This window comes from Natator depressus, chromosome 26, assembly GCF_965152275.1.
Source record: "Natator depressus isolate rNatDep1 chromosome 26, rNatDep2.hap1, whole genome shotgun sequence".
In the NCBI taxonomy this organism is placed as follows: domain Eukaryota; kingdom Metazoa; phylum Chordata; order Testudines; family Cheloniidae; genus Natator; species Natator depressus.
The window spans coordinates 7,253,058-7,280,095 of NC_134259.1; the positions used below are offsets into that span (position 1 = coordinate 7,253,058).

General features: G+C 47.0%; 1 protein-coding gene across 1 annotated transcript in view; it reads left to right on the forward strand.

The window, feature by feature from the left end:
• Positions 1-371: 371 nt before the first annotated feature.
• Positions 372-27,038, forward strand: part of DOCK5 (dedicator of cytokinesis 5) — a 127,061-nt gene continuing 100,394 nt past the window's right edge. Inside the window, exon 1 of the mRNA XM_074939937.1 lies at positions 372-476. Within this exon, the coding sequence (XP_074796038.1) occupies positions 434-476 (43 nt within the window). The 5' untranslated portion in view covers positions 372-433. The remainder of the gene's footprint in view (positions 477-27,038) is intronic.

Genomic DNA, 27,038 nt, shown 5'->3' on the forward strand with positions numbered 1-27,038 from the left:
GGGCTGGGGGGGGGGCTAGATCCGAGCCTGGGAGAAGCGGGGGCTAGATCCGAGCCCGGGCTGGTGTGTGTGTGGGGGGCTAGATCCGAGCCTGGGAGAAGCGGGGGCTAGATCCGAGCCCGGGCTGGGGCGGGGGCTAGATCCGAGCCCGGGGCGGCCTCGGGGGACCCGAGTCCCGGCGCAGGGCGGAGGGAGGGCGCGGAGCAGGTGATCGCTCCCGGGGCGGGGAGAGGGGCTGGGGCCGGGGGAGGCGCCCGGCTGCCGGGAAGGGAAGTTCGCTGCCGAGCGGCGGGAGCGGAGCGGGGCCCCTAACATGGCGGAGCAGCCCGGGGCGCCCAGCCCGAGACAGCAGCGCCGGGGGCCGGGGGCCGAGGAGCGGCCGCTGCCGCGCTGAGCCGAGCCGCCGCCCGGGGAGCGCCCGGCCGCCGCCAGCATGGCCCGCTGGGTCCCCACCAAGCGGGAGAAGTACGGGGCCGGTGAGTGCGCGCCGGGGGGGCGTCCTCCTGTGCCCCCCTCCGCCCCTCTGAACCCCCTGCACCCCTCTCCCAAACACTGCCCCCCACTGCCCCCCAGAACCCCCCACCCCAATACTCCCCCCGCCCCCTGCATCCCCCTCCGCCCCACTGCCCCCAGAACCCCCCTCCCAAACACTCCCCCTCCGCCCCACTGCCCCCCAGAACCCCTCACCCAAACACTCCCCCCCGCCCCTCTGAACCCCCCTGCACCCCCCTCCCAATACTGCCCCCCACTTCCCCCCAGAACCCCCCACCCAAATACTCCCCCCGCCCTACTGCCCCCAGAACCCCCCACCCAAATACTCCCCCCGCCCCCCTGCACCCCCTCCCAAACACTCCCCCTCTGCCCCACTTCCCCCCTGAACCCCCCACCCAAATACTCCCCCCGCCCCCCTGCATCCTCCTCCCAAACACTCCCCCTCCGCCCCACTGCCCCCCAGAACCCCTCACCCAAACACTCCCCCTCCGCCCCACTGCCCCCAGAACCCCCCACCCAAGCACTCCCCACTGCCCCCAGAACCCCCCTCCCAAACACTCCCCCTCTGCCCCACTTCCCCTCTGAATCCCCCTCCCAAACACTCCCACTGCCCCCCAGAACCCCCCACCCAAATACTCCCCCCGCCCCCCTGCACCCCCTCCCAAACACTCCCCCTCCGCCCCACTTCCCACCTGAACCCCCCACCCAAATACTCCCCCCGCTCCCCTGCATCCCCCTCCCAAACACTCCCCCTCCGCCCCACTGCCCCCCAGAACCCCTCACCCAAACACTCCCCCCCGCCCCTCTGAACCCCCTGCACCCCTCTCCCAAACACTCCCCCTCCGCCCCACTGCCCCCCAGAACCCCTCACCCAAACACTCCCCCCGCCCCTCTGAACCCCCCTGCACCCTCTCCCAAATACTGCCCCCGCCCCACTGCACCCCCCACCCAAACACTCCCCCTCCGCCCCACTTCTCCTCTGAACCCTCCACCCAAACACTCTCCCCGCCCCACTGCACCCCCCAAACACTCGCCCCTGCCCCACTGCCCCCCAAACCCCCCCAAACACTCCCCACTGCCCCCCTGAACCCCCCACCCAAACACTGCCCCCGCCCCACTGCCCCCAACCCCCCCAAACACTGCCCCCGCCCCACCACACCCCTGAACCCCCCACCCAAACACTCTCCCTCCGCCCCCTGAACCCCCCTGTACCCCCCTCCCAAACACTGCCCACACCCCACCGCCCCCTGAACCCCCCACCCAAACACTCCCCCCGCCCACTGCACCCCCCAAACACTTCCCCTCTGCCCCCCAAACACTCCCCCCCACTGCCCCGCAGAACCCCCCACCCAAACACTACCCACTGCACCCCCCAAACACTTCCCCCCGCCCCATTGCAGCCCCTGCACCCCCCTCCCAAACACTCCCCCACTCCCCCACCGCCCCCTGAACCTCCCAAACACTCCCCCACCGCCCCCTGAACCTCCCAAACACTGCCCCTGCCCCACTGCACCCCCCACCCAAATACTCCCCTTCTGCCCCACTGCCCCCCTGAACCCTCCACCCAAACACTCCCCACTGCCCCCTCTGCACCCTCCACCCAAACACTCCCCCTGCCCCACTGCACCCCCCACCCAAATACTCCCCCTCCGCGCCACTTCCCCCCAGAACCCCTCACCCAAACACTCCCCCTGCCCCTCTGAACCCCCCTGCACCCCCTCCCAAATACTGCCCCCGCCCCACTGCACCCCCACCCAAACACTCCCCCTCCGCCCCACTTCCCCTCTGAACCCCCCACCCAAACAGTGCCCACCGCCCCCCCTGCACCCTCCACCCAAACACTCCCCCCTGCCCCACTGCCCCCCCTGCACCCCCCGCCCAAACACTTCCCACTGCCCTTCTGAGCCCCCCACCCAAACATTCCACTCTGCCCCACTGCACCCCCCACCCAAACACTCCCCCTCTCCCCACTGCTCCCCTGAGCCCCCAACCCAAACACTCCCCCTGCCCCACTGCACCCCCACCCAAACATTCCTCCTCCACCCCACCACACCCCCTACCCCACTGCACCCCCCCACCCAAATACTCCCCCTCCGCCTCACTTCCCCCCTGAACCCCCCACCCAAACACTCCCCCTCTGCCCCTCCGTGCCACCGCCCCCCTGAACTCCCCAAACACTCCCCCTCTGCCCCACTGCACCCCCCACCCAAACACTCCCCCCGCCCCACCACACCCCCTGCCCCACTGAACTCCCCACCCAAACATCCGTCTCCACCCCACTGTCCCCTGGAACTCCCCACCCAAACACTACCCCTCTGCCCCCCGCCCCACTGCACCCCCCACCCAAACACTCCCGCTCCGCCCCACCGCACCCCCTGCTCCACCGCACCCCTCCTGCACTGCCCCCTGGAGCTCCCCCACTTCCCAGTGCTCTGTCCTCACTGTATTGCCCCTGCCCTACTGTACTCCGCCCCCCCAAACACTCCTCCTCTGCCCCACTGCACCCCCCCCACACAAACACTCCTCCTCCGCACCATTGCAGTCCTCTTCCAACCCTAACACTCCCCGACCCCCCATTGCAACCCCCAGCCCAAATTCCTTCTCTCACCCCCTTCAGGGCCTTTTGATTTCATCCCATCCACCCCTTCTAAATTCCCCCTTTGAATTCTTTTGACTGCATTTGGATTACCTTCTCAGTTCTCTTTAATTCCTACCCCACTTGGTCTTTGCCTGAAGGTTTCAGCTGCTGATATTCCCTGGGACTGTATTTAACTTCAAGCGTGATCCGGGTCCAGTTCAGTTCTGTACTGCTCTGGTTTTTGCAATAATGCAAGTGTGTCTGCTGCCTTTGGACTGACCCTGTTTTGGGGGTAATTGTTGACTTGAGTCTGCCTCTAGGGCTGTCTGCAAAGGCTATCTCAGGATGGGGAAGGACGGGAGAGACTGCTGCGGTGTCCAGCTTCCGCGCCCCCATGGGATATAGGGAAGGGAACGAGGTACCGAGGACAGAGTATGGCTGTGCAATGTTCTGGGGAGAGGAAGCTTTGGAGAGTGGTATAGGGAAGTGGGAGTGAAGAGATGAGCTGCAAAAACTGAGGTGGTGTCTGTTACCATCTGCCCTGCCTGTTTGCTGGCATTTAAAAATAATCGTGCAATGCTGGTTTCAGAGTAGCAGCCGTGTTAGTCCGTATTCACAAAAAGAACAGGAGGACTTGTGGCACCTTAGAAACTCACCAATTTATTTGAGCATAAGCTTTCGTGAGCTACAGCTCACTGGTTTGCTACCTCTTAGGACAAGCTTAGCACCTGCTGCAATGGTTTGTGAGGTGTTCCCCCCCCCCCCCTTTTTTTTTTTTTTTTTTTTTTGGAGAACGTGATCAATTGAAAGCCACAACTTTTGAGCCGGTGAAGAAAATACCCTTGAGAAAACAAAAGAGCGGCCGGCAGGAAACCATGAATGACACAAACCACCCTGCAGCCTTTGTTTGAGTAAGATCTTCTTTCCCCCCTGGGAAACTTGTTGCTGTGGGGGAAGGTTTTAAACTGGATGGTTGAAAAGTGCAAAGCATGGCTGCTGTTGTGATGCTGTTTGGCATAGTTCCGCCCACTCGTTAAAACGGATCAAGGCCCCGATCCTGCACTGATTTGCACAGGATAGGGCATGTGCACTTGCGAAAAGTCCCCACTGACTTTGAAAGGGCTCCACGTGAGTGCTGGGGCTGGCCCACTGCATGATCAGGGCCGCGACGTGGTTTTATGGCTTAACAAAGTTACTAAATGCAGCACCGTCTTATCTAGCTTCTCCCGTGGTAACTTTTAGGGCGTGTAACATTTGCGCACCCTGAACTTTGTTTCTTTCTGTGCTGGCGATGACTCGGGCTCTCTCGTACGTCCATATATTTCCTGGGTGGTGCAGGAGATTGTGTCTGTGGATTACCAGGGTCGCTTGAGCACTGCCATCCTGCAGAATGTACGATAATTGGTATAATGATGCCAGGTTAACAAAATAATCCTCACCCAAACAGTTGGGGCTAGATGGTGAGTTTAGGCACACTCGTGCGCAAGGCGTAGTACGAGAGCTCCACTTCAGAAACAGCCTTGGAAGGTAGCGTGACACAGACACAATTCTTTCATGTTTCAGGGGTTACTAATTTGCTGCTGGTCTATATTTTCCCAGAGGGCTGAGCTGCACTGGCCTGTGTGTAGGTGGAGGGGAGCCTGGGTTTTGCCCATTTCCCTCATCTCCTGACACAGGAGGAGAAAGCAGGTGTGCAGTGTGCTTATTTCTGTTCCCAGACAGGTATATAAAGGGGGAGATTCTTATTTCCCCCTTACTTGGGCATGGAGTCCATAGTGTTCTGGCTTTTTCGTCTATTTCACTAGCACATTTGACAGGGTTAATTCATGCTTTCTTTAAGGAGCCGATGTTTGATGCTTATACTTGGCATGAAGTAGTTCTGGTTCTCGCTTTCATATCTGGCTGGCTAATGGATTACAGAGGCGCATGTCAAGTGCTTCCCACCTAGGCCCCAATCCTGCACTTACAGAACATGTTTAATTTTACTAATGCGATGTGTCGTCATAGATGCCGACTTCGTGGGTGCTCCAGGGCTGGAAAAAATTAGTGGGTGCTTAGCACCCACCGGCAGCCAGCTCCCGCCTTCTCCCCCAGTGCCTCCCACCGGCCGGTGGCTCCGCTGATCAACTCCTCCCCCTCCCTGTCAGCACCTCCCACCCGCCGTGATCAGCTGTTCCGCGGCGTGCAGGAGGATCTGGGGGGACGGGGCATGCTTGGGGGAGGGGGTGGAATTGGGCAGGAAGAGGCGGGGCAGGGGTGGGGCCTTGGGGGAAGGGGTGGAGTGTGGTGGGGCCTGGGGCTGAGTGGGGGTTGAGCCCCCCCCCGGGGAAAGGAAGAAGCGGGCGCCTGTGTGTGTGTTGTGGTGGTAAAGATAAGTACGTGCCCAAGTGTTTGCAAAAGCTGGGCCTTTCATAATAAAAGCTTTAAGAGATTTTCTTTAGTGCTTGTGGCTGGCACAAGAGGGAAGAGGTGGCAGAAGGGGCATTTAACTTTTTCTCCCACCAATATGCTCTCCCTGAGGATCCCAGTCTTGAGGAGTCCCCTCTTATTGAGAGGATACTTTAATACGCTTGGTAAGACTTCCAACAAGGGTGCCTATTAGTGCTCATTACTGGTGTTTGTGATGAGGAACTGAGCTGAGACCACCAGTTCGTATCATTTAGGCTATTAGACAGTAACAATTTTCATTCACTACTTGCCTGGCCATGTTCCAGCTGGTGGCTAAGTGAAAGGATCAAAATTGTGTGTGGTTGGGGTTTTTTGTTTTTTGTTTTTTGTTGTTGTTTTCGGAGGATAGAATAGAAACATTATGGCAGGTAGAAAATAATCTGTGTTTTTGAAATTACATTAATGACGTGTGCGTGTATGTCAACTGGGGCTCTGCAAATTTCAACAGCATTGTGAAGAGTTCCCCAAAAAGTAACTGTTGTGATCCAGTGCCATCCTTTGATTTGTGCACATTTCAGTACACAAAGATTTGTTTCCTGGACTCTTGTGACCAGTCTCCTCCAGTGGTTTGGCAGAATAACCTCTTCTGTTTGGACTCGGGCTCTCCTCAGAAGAGAGTGTCATTTGCAAAGTGTGTTTTAATGAGTGTATCTGTATTATGCAAATATGCAATTAGATTAGTTTGTTTGAAGTTGTATGGAAAGGAGTTGCAATTGACTGCCTGTTCTTAATGTAATGCGTTCATCATCTGATTGATTGATTTTAAAATGATTAATTTGTGACAAAGGAAGTCCATAGCATTATTCCTTTCTCTGCTGGAGAGAGAAATATCTTGGAGCCAACAAGGGCTCCATTCTGTTTAACAATGTGATTAAAACTGCGATTAATTTTTTAATCCCAATTAATTTTTTTGAGTTAATCGCGTGAGATAACTGCCCTCGTGTTAATGTCCTCAGTGCTGTCTCAGGAATCTAATTAAAGGGATGCTTGAGTTGTACGCGTCCTTCCCATATTGCAATAGGTAAGTCAATAGTAGTGTTGTTACGGGCTCTCATTATCTGCTTAGAAATGAACTGTTCCTTGTAGTGACCGAACTATGCTGACTGCTTCAAGAGTTTAAAGCAGGGCTTTGGAGTGGAGCCCGTGGAGCAGCTCCGGAGCAGTGGAGCTGTAGGTTTTTGCCTGGAGCTGGAGCACAGCTCCAAAGCTCTGGTTTAAAGAGACAGTACATAGGTCTGCATTTAGCCTTCAATGTCAGTATTTCATTTGGGTTGCAGAAAGGTTTTCCTTCAAATCATCACACTATATTTTCTTTCATTAATCATCTTTTACTTCTTGCAGTGACCCCGAGGTGATTGCTTAGCGATTTCGGCACCAGGTCTGAAGTACGTTACCTAGACTCCCTGGTCCAAAGTATGTTCAGATCCTACCAGGGTCATATTTAGAGGGATGAAGGGCTGAGATCTGTAAATTTAGAATTACGCAGTTTACTGTGAGTGTGTGTTAAACCCATTTATAGTTAAGGTCTTGCAGGTGAGAGTGCTCTAACTGGTGTGTGTGTGTGTGGGGGGGGCTCTGTTCTGCAGAGACTACTTTGTCACTAAAGATTGTGAGTGTAAAAATTGGCATTTGTGCTAGTACCCCTGGCCAAAGCTTCCCCTCTCCCATTCCCCACAGTTATTTGATTATTTCAGTGAATGAGCTGGTGTTCTCAAGTGAGATTTGAGTGGACGGGACTCCATATCACACAATCGCCATCACATTAGGCACTAATAACCCCCTTCCTGGCACTCTTCTCTTGGGACCAAGTTGCAGTAAGGATGCATTACTGTAATTGTTTAACTCTAACTCTCCCTCGTCCCCCCATCCTCCCAAATCTGGAGTATCAGAAAAAATTCATTATGAAGTGAACTCTAGTGAGATTGTAAATGAGTTCACTCTTATCTGCAATAAAACAGATTGTTTTTGTCATATGCCAAAAAGCATGACATATTTGTTGCCTTTGCCGTTATTTTTGCAGCAATGATGCCTGAATAACTTCACCAGTGAGAACAATGTCCCACATAAATGTCATGTTTTATCATTTCTTCTTATCTGACGACTCGAAAGGTATAGGGCTGTTATGCATAGGGCTCATCGTAACGGATATGTAGCTTTTCACTTCAAGGTCACCAGTTTGAATCCAGCTCATACTAGTAACTGTATTTATCTGATGGTTAGGCCCCAGTCATGCACAGATTTCTGCATGTGCTTAACTTTACACATGTGAGTAGTTCTATTGAAACTACTCGCATGCTTAAAGTTAAGCATATGCAGGATCGGGGCTTCGGTGGTCTGTGTGAAATGAGTTGGTGGGTCTCAGAAGAGACAACCTGCATTAAGGCTTCTTTACCATGTTATCACAACAGAAGGGCCATGGAACTTGAATTTTAATTTTTTATAAATTTGACACAAAATATCCGTGTTAGTTTTTAAGCATTTTTAAAGATTTTTATCGATTTTAAATTTTCCACAGTTGCACGGAATTGTGGGTTTGAAGCATTTACAAAAATGTATTTTAATCTTTTACGATCATGGGAAATTATGGGGAAGTCAGACAATCATTCTTTAGTGACAGTAGACATTGAGAACTTCAAAAAGTTAAGCTTTAGTAGAACACGTCAGTATCGTGTCAAAATATACCAAGTAAATATCCCTGAATCAAACTCAAATAAGTTCGCAAGCAGCATTTTTCTTTCTTTGCCTGTCTGTAAATTTCAGTTATTGATGGAAATATCTTTTCATCGGTTCGTGTGTGTTCAGTGAAATCAACATTTATCGATGAAAATCGAATCCTTCAGAGCCTAATAATACCTCTGCGTAGGTAGCAGTCTTCAGTCTCCAGGGCTGTCAATCCAGCATCTTTAATTTTGATGTCTTCTTTTTAAATAGATACACCTTTGTAAAATGACAAATAACTACTTTTAATTGTTATCGTGACCTATTAGACGTAAAATATTCTTACCTCCGAGAGGAGTCAGGGCTTGGAACTATTCTCCTTATAGAAGAGCAGTATTCATGCTGCGGAATGACCATGTACGCATTTGAGTTACGATCTGCTGCATCATGTTTTAGGAATGGCAGTAATTTTTCAAATGTAAACCCGTGCCTGCCAACTACATTCATGATTTATGGGACCAGAAATGCACAGGGACAGAGGGTAAGAGAGTGCAGCAGAATGAGATTTCATTAATTTTTATTTTAGGCAACATTTTGAGTTGTGATCACTTCTGATATGGACGGTCATCCTGATTGGGCGATTGCTCAAACTGCAGCTGGTTTCTGCAGAGTGGTCTGAGAGTGTGTTTTGTGCTTTGCATAACCCCGCAGTATCACAGCATGTCCCGCTTTATTGTTAAAACTGTTTCACGTTACTAATAGTATCCCATCACTGAGGCTTTGCTGATATACAACAAAGTTCACTTTTGTTTTCAAGGTTTGTTTAAACTTGTTGCATGCTTACAATAGATACTGGAACGTGCTAAGTGAAGGCCCCAATTCTGCAACCGGATCCTTGGCTGGGGCTTTAAATGGATATAAGGATCAGGCCACATGGATCCAACTGCAGGAGTGCATTCTCGGGGCTGATCATGCAACTCTGGCCTGGGTAAAACTTCCCCTAACTCCAGTTTGAGTAAGCATATCAAATTCTGTGGGCTTATCTGTACACAGAGTTGCACTGGTTGAACTTGCAGTGTGATTTTTAAATCAGCTTAGTTAAATTGGTGGAAAATACTGCATGGAAATTATTATTATTATTATTATTTATTATTTCAGTTTAAACCCAACTTGTTTCGGTTTAGCCAGGGGTGAAAGTAAGTCGAGTGACTTGCCGGTACTCTGGGGCCAGCTCTGGCCCCCGGAAGGGGCGGGGTTGAGGGGGTCAGAGCCAGCCCCAGCCCACCCTGTAAGGTAAGTGCCCCCCGCCACCGGGGTAGCAGCAGCAGCCCGGGGTTCTGGGGGCTATTTCAAGGGCCCGGGGCTCCCCTCTTCTAACACCCTGGCCCTTTAAATAGCCGCTGGAGCCCTGGAGTAGCGGCGGCGGGGCTCCAGTGGCTATTTAAAGGGCCCGGGGGGTAGAAGCAGGGGAGCCCCAGGCCCTTTAAATAGCTGCTGGAGCCCTGCAGCTGCTACCCCAGGGCTCCAGTAGCGGGGCTCTGGAGGCAATTTAAGGGGCCTGGGGCTCCAGCCACTGCTGGGAGCCCCAGGCCCTTTAAATTGCCCCCTGGGGAAGCCGGGCTGCCCCAGTACGGTGCACCGGCTCTTGCCGGTATGCTGTACCGGGGCGTACCGGCTTACTTTCACCTCTGGGTTTAGCTGAAATCAGTTAGTGAAAGGTTTAAGCTACACTGAACGTAAGTCCTGGTCTACGCACAGAGTTGTATGGATATATCTAATGGTGTGATTTTTTTTTTTATACCACTTTCACTGAACTGGTGCAGCTTTTGTATGTGGACTCTTATATTGGTTTAGACCTGGTTTGTATCGGTTTCTCTTCTGCTTGTAAATGTACAGATGCAAGCTAAATCACTACAAGCAGTTTTAAACTGATATGAGAGAGTCCACACACAAAATCAGCACCAGTTCAATTAAACTGATTTATATTGAACCAAAGCGAATCCTGTGTGTATACAAGACTGAGTCATTCTTGAACTGAAAGAGAAGTATCCACGTGCGTAGGGGGTTGCACCCCTTTAACTAAACCAGTGCAAGTTTGTGTGTAGAGAAGGCCCGAGTCATTTTTGTGCGCATGAAATTGGGAAGCAGATCATGTTAAGTGCTTGTCTCTTTCTTTGTGGGTCTGATCCTACTCCTAAGGAGGTTAGTCAAAGGCAGACCCTCCCCGTACCTCAGACTGTAATGGGAGCATGATGACGCCCTGTTGTGTTTGCTGCTCTGTCTCTTGGCTAATTTTTTTTTAACACGGGTTTTCTTAAACACTCTCAATTGCATGACGACAGCCTGTTCCAAAAACACCTTAAACCTTTCTGCACTGGTTTTTACCAAGTCGTCATTCTGAAATGTACACTTCGTGTTAATTGTTCTACTGGAACACGTGATTGTTCTCTTGCAAGCTCCCTGACTTAAGGATTTTCTCTCCCTCCCTCCCTCTTCTGGATGAAAAGGTATAATTTCCCAGTGGCCTTAAAACAACAAAAGTGAAACTGACCATATACTTCAGGATCTATGGCTGTACTTAAAGTAAGAGTGGTGCAGAAGTATTCTGTGTGTGCCATACATTGTTTGGATGAAATCTGTGTTGAATGGTTAAAAGGGCAGGTTTGTGTGCATGTGTCCAGGGAAAAGGATTTAAGAAAAAGGGGGCCTGGAGGATATTGGAGAACTAAGTCTATGTGCATGCTTCTCTCATCTTCTAGACGAGGGATTTTTAAAGACCATGTGCTTGCGTACCTAGGGTTGGCAGTTGACTGGAGCAGGGAACAGGAGAAGAATAGAGTGGAGCAACTTAAGTTTAACAGGACTGGATGGAGCAGACCAGCCCAAGCCTGGCTAATTCTTTTCCGGGCAGGAGTTGCTGTGTTTTTCACAGGAAGGGAGGTGGGAGGCAGGGAGTAAGCCACTGAATCCTGCTTTTTTGACAGGGTGGAGGGAGGATGTGAGGATCCGGGTGGCTTCTGAGGCATTGTTTTTTTAAGAAGAGGGGAGACGGAGCAGAGGGACCAGGTTGAGAGGAGGGGCTAGGAAGCGAAATGTTTCCGGCATGCCCAGGACCGCGAGAGGGCAGCGACAACAGAGGGGCACTGCAAAGGCATGCGAGACAAGACTGGGTGAAGATGTGCCAGTGGAAATCAAATCTATCTGGCTACAGGAGTGTGGCATGTAGGTGTGTTTAACCCAGGTTAGTAGGCTGTGTCCTTGTGGGAGCAAGTGTTGGGGAAACTTTCCAAGCTCTGCTCTGCAGAGCTGCTATTGATTTTCAAGGGTGGCTTCACTCATGGAGCAATTGCAGATTGGGGCATTTAGGCTGGGATTTTCAAAGGCGCCAAAGGAGATCAGGCACCAATCCTGTGGGAGTTGGAGGCCTTAACTTCCCTTCTAGCTCCTTTCAAATCTCATCCACAGCCTCTGATCCAACATCTGAGAGGACCACGATTCTTGCTCTGCGTTCTCCCGTGCTGTTTGCTTGTAGAATCTCTTTTCGATGTTTCTCCTAGCTGCCAAAACTGTAATTTCAAGCGTAAAGCAGCCCTCGTTGCTGGAGAGGGGCCTTTCCTTTCCTGGCTCTTTTCCTTCCAGAGGGTTAGTGTGGTCGTCTTCTTTCTTTTTCAAAATCGCTTTCAATCCCCTCCATTTGGCCAAATTATTACTTCTGTTACCGATTGTTTGGATCTGGGGGTAAACTAGGACAAATAGCTGAGTTTGTTAGCTGTCAGCTATGTATTAGGAAGATTATCTCAGCTGCGCTTACTTGCAAATGGAGGAGTGGGCAGTAATGAGAACTGCATGGTTTCACAGAAACTCGGCCCCCCAAAGCTCTCCACCAGCATATCAGATTATAGCCCGTGTGTCACCAGAACTCACTGGCGGATCTTGTCCTGATGGCGTGACATCATGTCCCTTTCATGGGTGTTGCATATGTAACGCCGACAGACCCCGGTCGGCGATGGGCGGGATCGAACCTGGGACCTCTGGAGCTTAGTGCATGAGCCTCTACAGCAGGGATGGCCAATCTGTGGCTCTTCAGAAGTTAATATGCAGCTCCTTGTCTAGGCAGCGACTCCGGGGCTGGAGTTACAGGCGCCAACTTTCCAGTGTGCCGGGGGGTGCTCACTGCTCAACCCTGGCTCTGCCCCCACTCCACCCGTTTCCGCCCTCTCCCTGAGCCTGCCGTTCCCTCGCTCCTCCCTCCCCCCCCCCCCCCCCCAGCCTCCTGCACGCCACGAAACAGCTGATGGGGAGGGAGCGGGAGGTGCTGATTGGCGGGGCTGCCAGTGGGCGGGAGGCGCTGGGAGTGGGGTGGGGGAGCTGCGGACGTATTACTGTGGCTCTTTGGCAACGTACATTGGTAAATTCTGGCTCCTTCTCCGGCTCAGGTTGGGCACCCCTGCTCTACAGCATGAGGTAAAAGCCAATTGGTTGTTAGTTAAGGCGGGAGAGCAGACTCATTTTATCTCTCTCTCTCTCTCTCAGTGGTCTTGGTGCCACTAGATGGGACAGAACACAACACCCAGGAGGTGTGTGGCTTACACATACACTGTGGCAGTCGGTCAAAATATGCAATATATTATGCATTAGTACCTATTACATTATTCTTCTACTAGCATTGAGTCTACTTCGTTTGTAAGCCCTTTGAGGCAGGGACTATCTTTCTGTTTGGTTATGTTTGTGCAGCACCTAGCGCAGTGGTGACCTGGTCTAGCACTGAGGTCACTTGGCACTGCCGCAATAGGAAAAAAAATAGCAATCGAGTTCTTCGTGTACGAGGGGTTTTAGTCTCATACTTGTATCCGTTAGCTAAGACTAAACACAGCTCTGAAGCCTAGTCTGATACACAGTTAATTTGTATTCGTTTCCTGACAACCAATTAATTCTTGATCTGCTTGGGGTGGCCATGGCAAAATGCGGAAAAGCATAGCCAATGATGGACTTCTGCTTGTTCCGAGTGAACAAATGAACCCATTTTCTTCTCTGCAGCTAGTAGCAACACTGGATTGTGGAGGCTTACCACATTCTTGCCCTGTATTGTGGCAGTGAAGGGAAAGAAAAAACATGTACAGTCATCCCTTTTAATTGATTGTTTTGGTTTGAGACAGACTTTCATTGTGTATAAGAGTATTAAGCAGTTTAGACTTGAGCATTGTAAGAGAGCCAGAGTTAGGTTACAATTAAAAATGTTTAAATTCCTTCCGTGTTATTAATAACTGATATTATAGCTGCTAGAATTGTAATACTTAGGTCCTGATTTTCAGAGAGGCTGGACGCCTCCCTTTGACTTTAATTGGAGTGTTAAGTGCTCAGCAATTTTGGAAAATTAGGTCCTTAGTTTTTCAGGATGGCTGCGTACCCTGTGTGCTGCTTATTGACTTCGCTTCACTTTGAAAATAGAAATACAGTCAGGTTCACTTCCTGGTTCTCTCCTGCCAGCCTGCTGTTGCAGTGTTTGGGTTGGAATCGATGCCCAGGGAAATATTTTAACTCCAGATCAAGACTGTTTTCATTTAAATTAAAAAAAAAAAAAAAGTTTTCTGTTTGGTAAAACTTCTTAAAAAGAAACGCCACCAAAGAAGGGACCATCTTTGCACGTATCAGTGCAACAATACAACCGCATATGCTCTTTTCTCCAACTGCATTATGAGTCACGCTGATTGGTTGCCACACTGAGAGCAATAAAAACACAACTTTTAAACAGGGAAAGCTACGAAGGGTCTGATTCTTCACTGCTGAACACAGAGCATTTTATCTCCGAAGTCCTATTGTTCTTTAATTTGGTTTTCTACAGTAACTATTGTGTTAAAGTTCACTTGGTGAAGTTCACTGTGCTTGGCTGGATGGCTGGGCCAAAGCTGTGTGTGTGGCCACGTCCACACTACCCGCCGGATCGGCGGGTAGTAATCGATCTATAGGGGATCGATTATCTCGTCTAGTGTAGACGCGATAAATCGATCCCCGATCGCTCTGCCGTCGCCTCCGGAACTCCACCACTGCGAGAGGCGGAAGCGGAGTCGACGGGGGAGCGGTGGCTGTCGATCCCGCGGCGCGAGGACGCGAAGTAAGTGATTCTAAGTCGATCTAAGATACGTCGACTTCAGCTGCGCTATTCTCGTAGCTGAAGTTGCGTATCTTAGATCAGTCCCCACCCCAGTGTAGACCAGGCCTGTGTGTGTGTTGGGGGGGGACTCCAAGAATAAAATGCTAAGATGGCTTGTGATCAGAAGAAGGTTGAGAATCCTCTACCGAGGCATTTGTGTACAGGAGGAAAGCGGTTGAACTGTTCAACCAGTCAGAGGTGCCACAAAGGAACTGCATCCATGACCTCCGTCTGGTTCCAGTTTCTCAAATACAGTAGAACCTCAGAGTTACGAATGCCTCAAGATTGGAGGTTGTTTATAACTCTTAAGTGCTCATAACTTTGAACAAAACTTTCTGGTGGTTCTTTCAAAAGTTTACAACTGAACATTGGCTTAATACCTTTTACTATGCAGAAGAAAAATGCTGCTTTTAATTATCTTAATTTAAATGAAACCAGCAGAGAAACCGTTTTCTTACTTTGTCAAATCTTTTTTTAAAATTTTCCCTTTTTTTTAGTAGTTTATGTTTAGCACAGTACTGCACCGTGTTTGCTCTGTGTCTGTCTGTCTGTCTGTCTCCTGCTGCCTCATGGCGTACTTCGCTTCCAAATGAGGTGTGTGGTTGACGGGTCAGTTCGTAATTCTGAGATTCTACTGTATTATGTTTCTCAAGTAACAAAACAATAGTCAGGTCTCCCAAAATGTAAACCTTTTAAGGGGAGATATATGGGCAAATCCTCCCTCTCCCCTTTATGATTTATTCTTTTTATTATAATGTGTTTTTGAAGTATATATTAAGGACATGGGCAGGGTCAATCTCTTAATTTATCTTCCTGTTTAGTTCATTTCCACCTGGTAATCAGCAAAAGCAGAATTTTTACTGTACTAAGTAAGATGTAGGTAGTTCTGCATTTGCTGAGATTTGTTGGGATAGTCAGCAAACCACTGACTGCGTATAACAGGAAGCAGGATGTCTGTCTGTGCGTCACTGTCTCAGTCTAATAGTGTCCTTATTATCATAAGTGCCTCACAATCTTTAATATACACATATAAAGTTTGTGGATGATACCAAGCTGGGAGGGGTTACAAGTGCTTTGGAGGATAGGATTAAAATTCAAAATGATCTGGACAAACTGGAAAATGGTCTAAACTAAATGGGATGAAATTCAATAAGGACAAATGCAAAGTATTCCACTTAGAAAGGAACAGTCAATTGCACATGTACAAAATGGGAAATGACTACTTGGGAAGGAGCACTGCGGAAAGGGATCTGGGGGTCATAGTGGATCACAAGCTATATATGAGTCAACAGCGTAATGCTGTTGCAAAAAAAGTAGCCATCATTCTGGGATGTATTGGCAGGAGTGTTGTAAGCAAGACACAAGAAATAATTCTTCGGCTCTACTCCGCACTGATTAGGTCTCAACTGGAGTATTGTGTCCAGTTCTGGGTGCCAAATTTCAGGAAAGATGTGAACAGATTGGAGAAAGTTCAAAGAAGAGCAACAATCACAATTAGAGGTCTAGAAAACATGACCTGTGCGGGAAGATGGAAAAAATTGGGTTTATTTAGTCTGGAGAAGAGAAGACTGAGAGGGGATATGAAAATAGTTTTCAAGTACATAAAAGGTTGTCGCAAGGAGGAGGGAGAAAAAATTGTTCTCCTTCTGAGGACAGGACAAGAAGCAATGGGCTTAAATTGCCGCAAGGGCGGTTTAGGTTGGACATTAGGAAAAACTTTCAAACTATCAGGGTGGTTAAGCACTGGACTAAATTGCCAAGGGAGGTTGTGGAATCTCTGTCATTGGAGATTTTTAAGAGCAGGTTAGACTAACACCTGTCAGGGAAGGTCTAGATAACACTTAGTCCTGCCTTGAGTGCAGGGGACTGGACTAGTTGACCTTTCGCTGTCCCTTCCAGTCGTATGATTCTATGATATTTATTTTCACAGCACTCCTGTCAGGTACAGAAGTTTTCTGTCGCCATTTTACAGATGAGAGACAGAGGCAAAGAAACTCGGGCCTAGTCTACGCTAGAAAAAGTTTGCCCAGTATCCTATTGTAGATGCAGTTTATACTGGGGCGGGGGGGGAGGGAGGGAGGGAGGAGTGTTTTTACAGGTATAGCATATACCAGTTCACTGAGCAAAATAATGTAAATGGGCAAAAGCACTCTTTTTTTGTTGGTATAACTGTTTTGCCTGCACAAAAATGTCACAGAAACATCACCGCTTAAGTGATGATATACCAGCAAAAATATCTAGTATAGGCTTGGCTTAAGAGACTTGCTTCCACGGAAAGTCTGCAGTGGAGCAGGGAATTGAACCCGTGTCTCCCGAGTCCCAGACCAGTGCTTTTGGATAGGGATGGATTTCGCAGGGACAATCTAAATGCTACAGGGACAGCTGGGTCATGGGGCCCAAATAGAATATGATCTGAAGATAGGTCCTTAACTCCTGTTCCGGAAGTGTGGTAGGGCTTTGGATGTATCTGTTGCAGGGCAAGTCTTGGCTGTATTTTTAAACATGTGTTGTAGCCATGTCGGTCCCAGAATATTAGAGAGACAAGGTAGGGGAGGTAATATCGTTTATCTGTTGGTGAGGGAGACAAGGTTTTGACCTTATGTAGAGCTCTTCTGTAGGTCAGGGAAACTTACTCAGGGTGTCACAGCTAAATACAAGAGGGAACAGGTTGTTTAGCGTAAGTAGTTAACACACACTCACCTTGAACGGTCCCGTGAAATAGGTGTTTGACTTTTTACCTATGTGATAAGATTCCAGGACTGTCACTGTGCGTGTCACTCTGAACCCTAGACTGTTAGTTTAGTCAGTGTGAAGTGATGGGAACAGCTAGATGCCCAGCTGAGGTCCCTTTTCGTTTAGAATATCACCAGATTCAACCATCATTGGGATTGATGGTCGGTTACCATCCAGTTTTTAAGATCTCAGCTATTTTAGGCCCTTTTTTTTTTTTAAAACACTTTATGAATTATGCCTGTAGGACAGCACAGGCCTTCATCTAGCTTTTTGTTTTTAAATTATAACCATTAAATAACTAAAAATCACCGCACTGCTGATTCAGAAAAGGGTGCAAAAGTGACAGGGCTGGGAATGAATCTAGTGTATGTTAATTTCTTATGCTGGGATCTTCAGGAAACACACGAATGGTGCTGGCTGGAAAAAAAGAACCATGCATTTATTATAAAAGCAAACAAAAATGTCCCTTTTTTAAATTAAAATTTCAGGTGGTTCCACAATGGGTCAAAAATGGGAGAGGGGGGAGGTTGGGAAAATTTAACCATTTTTTTTTCTAATTTCAAAATTTAAAATTTGATCTCATTTTCAAAATTTGAAAAGTTTAATGAACCAGTTCTACACATGAGCTATGTAGCCCATAGTCCGAGCAAAGAATTAGTTATTTGAGACTCGTCCCCTTATTGCCCAAGTGTTTAATTTGACATTTCTTTTGGTTAAAATTCCCTAGGAAAATATTCTTTTTAAGCAAACACATTAAGCTAAATTTATAACTGACTTAGTCCAAAACCATAAACACATTTATCCCTTTGCTGACAGAACAAAGACTGCATTTTTAGGCCCACTGCTTTTAATTTATGGCTGAAATGCCTAAAATATTTTAATGGTATCTGTGCCTTTGCCGGGAAACCTGCGTTAATAGAACTGAAAAATAAAAATGAACTGCTCGACGACTTTCTAGGTGGCCAGTTCTTGGTCAGCTCCAAAGACTGAAGATGTTCAAATCCAGAGCTTTGGTTTGGATACGTCCCAAATACAATATGCACTTCCAGTTTAAATGATAAAAGTATCTTTCTGGTATGATACATACGGTATCGAGCAAGCTGATTTGCACATATTTAAGATTAAGTGCTTTAAAAAATTTAATTTACTTTGGTAATCTGTTAAAGGTTTTAGATAGGTGTCCAAGAACTCACGCAAAACTTTCCTAAAATGTAATAATTCTTCTGCATGGGACATTATTCTTTATTTATGTCCTTTTCCACTTTCTGATCTTAGGAAGCATTGTTGCAAAGAAAACTGATCCCAATCTGGAAGGGAAAGTGCTAACTTGGTGCAAAAAGCTGGAACAAATGGTTCAGATAAACCTGAGATAAGTTTTCTGTTCGTGGCAACCTTAGAGCTTTAATCTTTCTGTAACGATAATATATTGGTATTTTTAAATTCAGTGCTTGGTGCCTGTCTTGTATAGCTCCAATACTTCTGCCACACAGTAAATATATATAAAAAAGAGTACTTGTGGCACCTTAGAGACTAACAAATTTATTTGAGCATAAGCTTTCGTGAGCTTATGCTCAAATAAATGTGTTAGTCTCTAAGGTGCCACAAGTACTCCTTTTTCTTTTTTCAGAGTAACAGCCGTGTTAGTCTGTATTCGCAAAAAGAAAAGGAATACAACTATACAACACAAAAGGAATTTTGCGAATACAGACTAACATGGCTGCTACTCTGAAACCTGGCAGTAAATATAGATATAGATATCAACTATCTTGTTCTGAAAGAGGTTTTATCTGCTGTTGGGATGGCTTAAATATATGGGACCTAATTCTTATTTACACTAAACCTGATTTACACCACTCGGGCAACATAAAGTGGTCTCAAAGTGAGTGTAAATGTAATTTACCAGAGTTGCCTCAGTGTAAATGAGAATCAGGTCCTAGGTTTGTAGTACCTAAACCCTCGTTCTTCATTGCCTTATTACACCTTGTGCAGTCATGTGCATTGTGGGTATGAAATCTGTCATTCTGATTCCATACTGGCATGCTTCCACTTTGCACAGGTGTAAAAAGCTGATGGATGTGCAAAGCAGTGAAGCATTAATGCCAATCAACTCATAGGACTCTCAGGATACCTCCCTCCGTGATTCTAACAAAACAGGTCCATGTGGGGTTCTTTCATGTAACTTTAAAAACTGGTGTTCTGGGTGGGCATTGGCCTTCTCTTTGGCACTGTCCATAAGAGACTGGACAATAGCAAGCTAGGTAGAGAAATTGACCAGAAGCCAGAGTCTGATTCCATTAAAGCCAGAGTCTGATTCCATTAAGGACAGGCAAAACTCCTGCTGATTTCCATGATCATGTGGCGGTGGAAGAAAGATCATATTGTGGATTAGAATGACCGAGCTAAAGTAAATCACTAGGATTTAACATATTTTTGAGAGATTAATACCTTTCAAGTTGGGTGTTTCACCTCTTTGAAATCTGAGCAGCAACTAGCCCTGCAGGGCATGGGGGGGAAAGCACCTTGCAAACACAATAGCACACTTTTACCGAATCAGTTCTATAAACCACCTGTCGCTCTGGGATCTAGGTCCCATGCTTAGACTGTAGATAGGAGTGAGAGCTGTCCAGAGGGAACAGTTAAGTCTCGTGTCCTGTTTGCAGGGAAGTTCACTATATCAGGGATGAGAGAGGAATCAGATGCCTCTGGTAATAAATGAATAAAGAATGCACATGGCATGTAGATTCCTTTTGCGAATTTGGAGCTAATAAAAGACGCCAGCTTGGTAGTCGTCGGGTCTGAAGTCCTTTGTTTATTCTCAGAACAGGCATGCTGTGGGCAGTGACAGGGCATGCTGCCAGCGTGTCTCAATCCTGCCCTGAAGTGACCACCTCTAGGAGTGAAAAGGAGACTTCGGTCTCGTAGACCCGTTCTCCCCTTCTGCTTTCTGCTGAGACTGCCAAAGGGGCACCTGTTGTGATGCAGATGCCAGCATCCATTAACAACTGGGCTGAGATCACCAACTCATAGGCATTGAATGGTTATCAGGTGGTGGTAATAATTTATTGGCATTGACCCGAACTGAAATGGTCAATGGCCTTAGCAAACTGCTTGTCACTGAGGCTGATATTCCAGGATCCTATCTTCCCTTTTTATTTGTTTGAACTCTGTTCAAAACACAGGCCCAATTCTCGTTGAATGCAGGGCATATGTTGAGGACTGGTAATGTATGAAGAGCAAAAGTTGAGGGAGCACAGTGCCTCTTTACTGCTGTCTGACTGAGCTTGTAGACAATGTTAGGCATCAGGGTCTTGTATTAGCTTAGAAAGGAGATGAATAAGAGGGGACGTAAGAATGGCCATACTGGGTCAGACCAAAGGTCCATCTAGCCCAGTATCCTGTCTTCCAGCAGTGGCCAGTGCCAGGTGCCCTAGAGGGAATGAACAGAACAGGTCATCATCAAGTGATCCATCCCCTGTCGCTCATTCCCAGCTTCTGGCAAATAGAGGCTAGGGACACCATCCCTGCCCATCCTGGCTAATAGTCATTGATGGACCTATCCTTCATGAACTTATCTAGCTCTTTTTTGAACCCTGTTATAGTCTTGGCCTTCCCAACATCCTCTGGCAAAGAATTCCACAGGTTGGCTTTGCGTTGTGTGAAGAAATACTTCCTTTTGACATAAGAATATATAAATGAATGCTCAGAGTAGATCACGATCTTCTGCTCCCCCTATCTCATAGCACAAGCACAGGGGGACATTCAATGAAATTAAAAGGACTTGAAGATTTTATCATATTTACAAATTAATTAAATTAAAAAGTGAGAATTTCCAAACAAGTGAAAGGAAATGCTCCTTCACCCAGTGTGTGATTAAACCATGGAACTCGTTGCGGCCAAGAACTTATCTGATCCCTTTTGGAATCTTGCTACTTAAGGGGGTATCAAGAATATCTAGAGTAGTTATAATTTGATCTGGATTTGGAAGTTGAACACCCTCAAATTTCAGAGATGCAGTTTATGGTTTTGTTCCAGCGTTGACTCTCTGAAGCCCTCCAGACCAGTTGTCCTTAAAAATAAATAGAAATATTGTCAGTTGATTTAGTCCCCTTGGAAACTGGCAAGTTTATGCTGTTTTGGTCTGTGGGTTCTATTCCCAGTTCTGCCACTAACTTGCTGTGTACCTTTGGCCAAGTCACTTCCCTTTCTCAATGTCTCCATTTCCCATCTGTTGAATGGCTCCGGTGATAGTTGCTATCCTTTCTAAATAAATTTGAGATGCTTAGCTAGGTAGGGGGAGCTTTTCAAAGGCTCAAATGGGAGTTAGGCAGCCAACTCTTGTTAATATTCAATGGGAGTTGGGTACCCAACAGCCCGTTAGTATCTTTGAAAATCTATCCCATAAGTGTGAAGAATAATTTATTAGTAGCACTGGCTTGATCCCGGGAACCAGTCGCCTAGAGTCGATTTGAGCATCCCTGACTCTATGCGCTTAGCGTTATTGAGTTGAGAGTCACTGCTGTGAGACCATGCTGGTGCACAATATTCAGCTTCAGAATATACCAAGCCAGTTGTTGCGGTTTGCAGGGTCTGTGGGCTGGAGCACCGTGATGGGCCTATCGCACATCCAGCCTCCACAGATTAGAAGAGCTGCTCAGACCTCTTGCTTTCTTGACCATGTCAATGCAGACGGGAGGATCCCGCTGCACGATGACCTGCAGAACCCGCCGAAGACAAGATTAAAATCCCGCAACCCTCTATGGAACTGCATCAAGACCCTTACCTTCAACTTCGACACTGAGGCTCAATGGAGAGTCACATGGAGCGTTTCAACCGCTCAAAGCAAACCGTTTGTTGTTGACCCTGCCACGCACCCACCGGGTTTTGATTGATGTCAGTAAGACTGGTGCAGATTGAGTTGCTTCAGGGCATCTCATGGGAGATGTGGACAAACCCTCTTTAAATGGAAAATGAGGCAAGCACCTGCATGCGACTGGTCACCAGGCACAAACGATGGAGCCCATCATGCCCGAGTGTCCCCTTCGTTTGGGCTTGAAGGACATTCACCAGCTCACTGCTGCGGCAATGTGCTGGCTGTCAAACCTTGATATAAATGTGTCGCCGTTGCTACCTACCCAAGCCATATGAAAGAAAAAGCAGAAGCTTGAGCCCGGCACAGAGTAAGTGGGAAGTGTGCAGGCTTCCACGCATGCCTATCCCAAGCCTCTTCTACATTAGAAAGGATTTGACAGTGTAGCAATACCGGCAAACCCTGCTAGTGGAGACAAACCTTATACTAGCAAAATAATTCTTTTGCCCAAACAAAATAACCGACACCCATCAAAAGCCCTTATCTGGTGGTATAATTACTTTTGCACTGGGCCTTTCGCCAGCATAGCTGTGTTGGTTAGGGGTGTAATTTTTTTCATACTCCTGGCCAGCAAAGCTATGGTAGCAAAACTTTTAAGTGTGGATCAGGCCGCAGTGTATTTCCCTTTTGGCCTGGCACATGCCCTGTTACTCCAGGCATGAGCTGAGAGTGCCAATGTGGAGAAATTATTTTGACTAAGTTTGAAATCTCTATTGGATTTTTAGAGTGCAAATAACAAAAGGAAATGAAGAACCTGGTAAAGAAGTACATAAAGCTATAATTATTTTTTCTTATTACAAAAATGTAAAATAAAACACACAAATAAAACGCACACTGACAGCTAGGTAATATGTCTCTCTTTTGCATCATTATGAAACACATAAGTTAGAATGCAAGAAAATAATATAAGAAATTACTATGCACATGGTACCAGCAAAACTTTAAACCCCACAGCCAGCTCTGTTGGTGGGGGGCAGTTGGAATTACTGGGTGAAACTCTCTGGCTTGTGTTATGCAGAAGATCAGACTAGATGATCATAAACCTCCTGATCTATGAAATGATTCAACTCTGTAGTTAGTGGGTGAAATTCTGGCTCCATTGAAGTCAATGGAATTTCAGTGGGGCCAGGATTTCAGCCAGTGTAAGTGCAGTTACAGTAATTACTGTCTGTCTATACTTCTGGTTTTGTTTTTTTGGCCGTTTCCCTACAATGGATTCTCTTGGCGCTCTGTTCTCGTGGCATAGTTGTGTGGGGGAGGGAAAGGGGCTGCGATTGTAAAGTTCTTTTGTCTGGACAGGCCCTTGAGCTGCTCAAAACATGCATTTAGTGGCAGAATAGGAGGGATGTAAAGAATTCTCTCTGATTTGATCACAGTGCTAACTGTACACATGGTAACTGTATTCGTAAATCTCACAGAAACTGGTGAAAGCCACATGAGCTTTGGAGTGTCGAGTAATACCAGCATTACACCCCATGGCCCAGACTCTGCTCCCATTGACACCAAAGTAAATATCTAGACTCCAGCAAAGTCAGTGGCGTTACTCCAGATTACTATCACTGTAAGTGAGATCAAAATCTGACCCATTGTTTTCAGTATAAGCAACCATAGCATTAACAGGGACTGTCTTTTTGTTCTGTGTTTGTTCAGTGCCTGGCACAATCGGGTCCTGGTCCATGACTAGGGCTCCTTGGCGCTATGGTAATGCAAATAAACACTTGGCAATAAATAATTGAGAGGAAAGATGATGAGCGTGAATGTTTTAGACGTGGAAAGATGGACATTATATTACTTTTTCCTGCGTTTACTTTTTCCTGAGTTTGAGTCAACTCAGCTGCCCACCTCAGAGGGCCTGATTGTAGTTCATTGAAATCAATGGAAATGCTCCCATCAACATCAGTGGGCTCCGGATCAGGTCCTGAGTTCTTCTTGGTTTCTGAACAGACGCTGTTATGTGAGGCCAGGTGTGCTCCCTGATTCCGCAGGTGTAGAATTTGCCACAGAATCACCCCTTTCTTCAAAGTCTAGAATCTGTTGTTGTTTTGGTCCTTAAAATTGTGAAGAAAACCTTCCAAATGTGATGCAAGTGTAACACATGCATTGTTTTTCTGAGTCTAAAGCCAACTTGAAACAATAGGTCCGAGACTGGTGTAAACGGTTTCCTTTTAGCTCGGCACTTGAACTCTGAAACGTCACGGCAGCAGTTGAGCGATGTGTTTAAGCGTATGAGTAGTCCAGTTCAAGTCACGGGAACTACTTGTTCAAAGTTAAGCAAATGCTGAGCTACTTGGCTGAATTGGGGCCTTGAACATCAGTATTGTTAACTATTTCATGGCTGATCATTTTAGGATAAAAGCCCAGCTGACGTGTTTATTCCGTGATCCCAAACCACAATTTTTTAAAAAAATCTGACACACAACTCTCAACTATTCTCTTTATCAATTTTTTTTTCCCCCGGCCATAAATGTCTGGGCAATTTCAAAAGATTTTCCTCCAAACATCAAAAAGGCTTTGTCCCTATTAAGAATGGGCTCCTTGGCCAGTTCCTTATTTTTTTTTAAATGAAGCCACTGTTTGTGGGCTCTATCTTGGCAACAGACAGCATACCAAGCGCTCTCCAAACGGGTCTCCCCAGTGCAAATGCCAACTCTAGCTGCATGGTCACTGTAGTTCTCTTTCCAGATGATAGTTCCAGCACATAGTTCTCTTTCCAGACAATAGTTCGTGACTCTTCGGTTGACAAATGTAATGAGGCTTAGGGCTGCTCAGTGCAAAGGCACTGAATGTGATTCTTTGTTCAGAGAAAGCAAGGCGCTGCCTTCTCCTATGAGATAGTGGTTAGGGCAGAAACGCCTTCTGAGAAGCGGGGTGTATTGTTTGGAAGCTGTTATCATGTTTTCTTGAAGGGGGTGGGAGGGAAGGGCTGGATATTTTGACCTAAATGAGAGATAATGGGTCCTGCAGTGGTTGCATTTTGCAGCCAAGTAATCTACAGTTTAAACATGCTTAATCAAATTATTGGGTAACGAGGCTGTTTTGTTCTGTTTTGGATTATACATAGAAAGATACGTGAAAGTTTGTGCCTCCATAAATCTTATTTCCAGATGCTTTGGCTAAATTTAGTTGCTCTAAGAACATTTTATCCACTGTGGGTGAGAGGCATTGTTGTTGGTTTAGTGATTAAAACAGGACCATGAGTTAGGAATCCTGGTTTTCTTCTGCACCTCTGCTACAGATCAGCTGCCCTGCCTCAATCTCTCCATCTGTAGAAGAGAAAATGACATCCACCTTTGTAAAGTGTGTTGAGATTCTCATGTGAAAGGCATTACATAAATACAAAGCATTTACCACTCATTGGTGCAAAGCTGGTTAATGTGTGGCATTGCAGTTGACCGGATTGTCTCCTCTTCGGTAAACGAATATTGTTGATATGGCATATATAGAACTGACACAATGATCCTGATCCTGCTTTTGTTGAAAGCAAAGACAAAGTTCCAGTTGACTTTAGTGGAAGCAAGGTCAGGCCCAGTGATTTGCAAACGGTTGTGGTGTTAGTGTGGCAAGTTAAGTCTTCTCCAGATCTCTTGGACACAGTCTGGTATGAAGTGAGGCCTTGTGAGTTTGCGGTTTGTGTGTGTGTGTGTGTGTGTGGTGTTCTTTGAGTTTTCCGCCGCACGTGTGGTGCTGGTGATACCTGATCCCACGGATTCAAGTCCCACTGACTGGTGCTTCGGAGATCAGGAATGTACTGTGTTTCATCTTGTGGCCCACGCACACAATGGAGCATATGAGTAAAACCAGACCTTCTCCTCACCTCAAATATACCATCCCTGCCCATCATGTACCAGCCCTTGCCAAGCTTTGTCTGCACTCTTGGTAGACTACACTGACTTCCAGCGCATTTGTGGCTACAATTCAGGGCCTGGCTACCTTGGAGAGCCCTGGATAAATACTGGCCATCTCCTTTGACTGCAAACTCCTTTGGATAACTCCTGTATCTTGTCTCCAGGGATGATCAGTGTATGATGCTTCAGAAGAAAGCAACCCCTAATCTCCGCGCACACAGCATCTAGCCAGTTGTGCAATGCTGTGTGTGTGGGAAATGGAATTCCTTCCTGATGCCTGCAAGGAATCAGCTTTTTCCCTGAAGCATGAGATTCATCTCCTTTTATCTTAGTCTTTATAACTACAGTTGCTGCTGTTGGTCATAAAATTATTCATTGTCCTCTTAAATCCAGATGCAGCGTTTGCCCCGTTGACCTTCCCTGTTAATGAATTCCACAGGCTGGCTACACATTGCTGAAAAAGTCTTGTCTTAAATTTACCTGCTGTTAATCCAATCTAGTGACCTCCTTATTCTCATGTAAATGAAACAAAGTGATGCATTGCTAAGAATTATACTCAAAGAATGTGATTGTTAGAACAAGCCCAGTTTCTTTCTCTCTCTCTCTCTCTCTCTCTCTCTAATGGCTAATACTTTCCTTCTGTGTTTTTCAGCTCAGATTAAATTTTCTAGACTTCAAGGTTAGTTTTGCACAACCGTTTTCATTGGAGAAAACAAAGGAAAAGAACAGCTCTTCTAAGCTTCCAAGTTCCATAGAGGAGACAACACAATTGAGGCTTACTCAGAAGAAAGGCAAATTTAACTTCAAATATTACTGCAGTTTTGAGGACAAACGTTAATGCACTTTTAAGTTGTACATGAAGGATTTTTATGTTTTCACGCCAGGAACATGTTTATTTGGTGGGTGCAGATAACTTTTTCTTGTAAGCCCCCAAAAGGTCAGTTTAAACACACACAATAAAAAGTCCAAACAGCTTAAATAGCTGTAGATGGCCTATCTTGGATGCGGCTGGCTCCAAGGAATAAGACGCACCAGTTGCAAATAGTAGAGCTCTCAGGGAAAATATGCCAGCAATTTGTCTTTCGTAACTTTGCACATAAGAGTTGGGTAGGAGATCTTAAATACAGTGACTCTGTGTTCTTGTTTAATTCGATTGAGCAAAACAAGATACTGTATATCTTGCCTATCTTTGATGAATAGTGGCAGAAGTATGTTTCTTCTGCTCAAGGCCATTACCTGTGGGGTCTGAAACATTCAGCCTGTATG